Source organism: Rhinopithecus roxellana, chromosome 18, assembly GCF_007565055.1.
Source record: "Rhinopithecus roxellana isolate Shanxi Qingling chromosome 18, ASM756505v1, whole genome shotgun sequence".
NCBI lineage: Eukaryota > Metazoa > Chordata > Mammalia > Primates > Cercopithecidae > Rhinopithecus > Rhinopithecus roxellana.
The window spans coordinates 2,413,014-2,415,854 of record NC_044566.1 but is presented as its reverse complement, the minus strand read 5'-3'; the positions used below and the strand labels follow the sequence as shown (position 1 = coordinate 2,415,854).

General features: G+C 37.8%; 1 protein-coding gene across 1 annotated transcript; it reads left to right on the top strand.

Moving 5' to 3' along the window:
* Window positions 1–524: 524 nt before the first annotated feature.
* LOC104679254 (40S ribosomal protein S4, X isoform-like) lies at window positions 525–1,435 on the top strand. The gene has a single exon (XM_010384759.2). It carries the CDS (start codon window positions 543–545, stop codon window positions 1,332–1,334), a length of 792 nt encoding a protein of 263 aa, XP_010383061.2. The 5' UTR covers window positions 525–542; the 3' UTR covers window positions 1,335–1,435.
* Window positions 1,436–2,841: the final 1,406 nt, after the last annotated feature.

The following is a 2,841-nucleotide window of genomic DNA, read 5'->3' as shown; positions in this document are numbered from 1 at the left end:
TCTACAAAAAAACTTAAACAAATTTAGAAGAAAAAAAACAAACAATCCCATCAAAAAGTGGGCAAAGGATATGAACAGGCACTTCTGAAAAGAAGACATCCATGCAGCCAACAGACACATGAGGAAATGTTCATTATCACTGGTCATCAAGGAAATGCAAATCAAAGCCACAATGACATACCATCTCATACCAGTTAGAATGGCAATCATTAAAAAGTCAGGAAACAACAGGTGCTGGAGAGGATGTGGAGAAATAGGAACAGTTTTACACTGTTGGTGGGAATGTAAACTAGTTCAACCATTGTGGAAGACAGTGTGGCGATTCCTCAAGGATCTAGAGCTAGAAATACCATTTGACCCAGCAATCCCCATTACTGTGTATATACCCAAAGGGTTATAAATCATGCTACTATAAAGACACACACACATATGTTTATTGCGGCACTATTCACAATAGCAAAGACTTGGAACCAACTCAAATGTCCGTCAGTGATAGACTGGATTAAGAAAATGTGGCACCTCTTTCCTTGCCTAACGCAGCCATGGCTCGTGGTCCCAAGAAGCATCTGAAGCGGGTAGCAGCTCCAAAGCATTGGATGCTGGATAAATTGACCGGTGTGTTTGCTCCTCGTCCATCCACCGGTCCCCACAAGTTGAGAGAGTGTCTCCCCCTCATCATTTTCCTAAGGAACAGACTTAAGTATGCCCTGACAGGAGATGAAGTAAAGAAGATTTGCATGCAGCGGTTCATTAAGATCGATGGCAAGGTCCGAACTGATATAACCTACCCTGCTGGATTCATGGATGTCATCAGCATTGACAAGACGGGAGAGAACTTCCGTCTGATCTATGACACCAAGGGTCGCTTTGCTGTACATCGTATTACACCTGAGGAGGCCAAGTACAAGTTATGCAAAGTGAGAAAGATCTTTGTGGGCACAAAAGGAATCCCTCATCTGGTGACTCATGATGCCCGCACCATCCGCTACCCCGATCCCCTCATCAAGGTGAATGATACCATTCAGATTGATTTGGAGACTGGCAAGGTTACTGATTTCATCAAGTTCGACACTGGTAACCTGTGTATGGTGACTGGAGGTGCTAACCTGGGAAGAATTGGTGTGATCACCAACAGAGAGAGGCATCCTGGATCTTTTGATGTGGTTCACGTGAAAGATACCAATGGCAACAGCTTTGCCACTCGACTTTCCAACATTTTTGTTATTGGCAAGGGCAACAAACCATGGATTTCTCTTCCCCGAGGAAAGGGTATCCGCCTCACCATTGCTGAAGAGAGAGACAAAAGACTGGCGGCCAAACAGAGCAGTGGGTGAAATGGGCCCCTGGGTGCCATGTCAGACCTTTGTACGTAATTAAAAATATTGTGGCAGGATTAAAAAAAAAAAAAAAAAAAAAAAAAAAAAAAAAAAAAAAAGAAAATGTGGCACATATACACCATGGAATACTATGCAGCCATTAAAAAGGGTGAGTTCATGTCCTCTGCAGGGACATGGATGCAGCTGGACGCCATCATTCTGAGCAAACTGTCGCAAGGACAGAAAACTAAACACTGCATGTGGGAATTTGCAGTGGGAATTGCTCACTCATAGGTGGGAACTGAACAATGAGAACACTTGGACATTGGGCGGGGAGCATCACCCACCAGGGCCTGTCATATGTATATATATATATGAAAGAAAGGCAAAGACTCAAAGACTCAAGCATTTATCCTGAATTTCTTAAAGGGACACAATGTAATCAGAGTTGATGAGGTGAAGTTTCATTTCATAACATTTTCTGGCTTAGCAATGAAAAAAAATGATAGAATTAGAATATCATCATTTTATCACCCATAATGAAATAATGGATTAGTTAACATCACAGTTAACACCAGCTTTTAGCAAATTTAAGTGGAAGAAAAACACGTTAAACATTACCATAGAAATGCAATCAGCAAAATTTTTCCAACAATAAATAGCAGAAAAGTGGGGAGGCAGATCATTTAAAATTTAAAAGAGCCTTAGAAGATATAATCAAACATCACAATATCTGTTTTGTTTTAAATTCTGATTTTAGAGAACCAACATAGATAGACAGACAGGTATAGGTAGGTAGGTAGGTAGGTAGGTAGGTAGATAGATAGATAGATAGATAGATAGATAGATAGATAGATAGATAATTAAGGACATTTAAGCATTGACTGATATTTAATAAAATAGGAAATTACTATTTTGATTTTTTTGGACTGTGATAATTAAATTGTGGTGATTTGATTTTTAAGAGCCATTATCTTTTAGTCATTTTAATAAAATAGTTACAAATGAAGTGATATGAAGACTTCAAAATAATTTCCTGATGGCAGTGGGGCTGGGAGAGCATAGACCGGGATATAAATGAACAAGATTGGCCATGAGTTGATATTTATTAAAGCTGAGTAAATGGGTGCATTTGAGTTCATTATACTATTATGGCCACTTGGCATATATTACACATTTTTTATAATAAGACTTTTTTAAACATTTAGAACATATATTTATTTTCTTTTTCTATTCATAAATATATGCATGTAGGTATATATTCTCGACATGACAGACATTCTTTTATTTATTTATTTTTTAATAGTCTACATTTTTCTATGTTATTAAACACAACATGACATAATGACAGTTTATGAACGTGTCATAATTCTTGGACATTTAAATTATTTCCAGGTTTTCAGTGTTATGAAGAGGACTGCTCCAATCACCATGATAGATAAATCTTTGTGCAGATCCCTGTTTATTTTATTAAGAAAATTTTCTAGAAATATGATTGCTGGATATGATATGCACCAATTTCTAG

What these genes read in the sequence shown, in the direction of transcription:
- LOC104679254 (XM_010384759.2), top strand. Translation starts at nt 543, where the DNA reads ATGGCTCGTGGTCCCAAGAAGCATCTGAAGCGGGTAGCAGCTCCAAAG.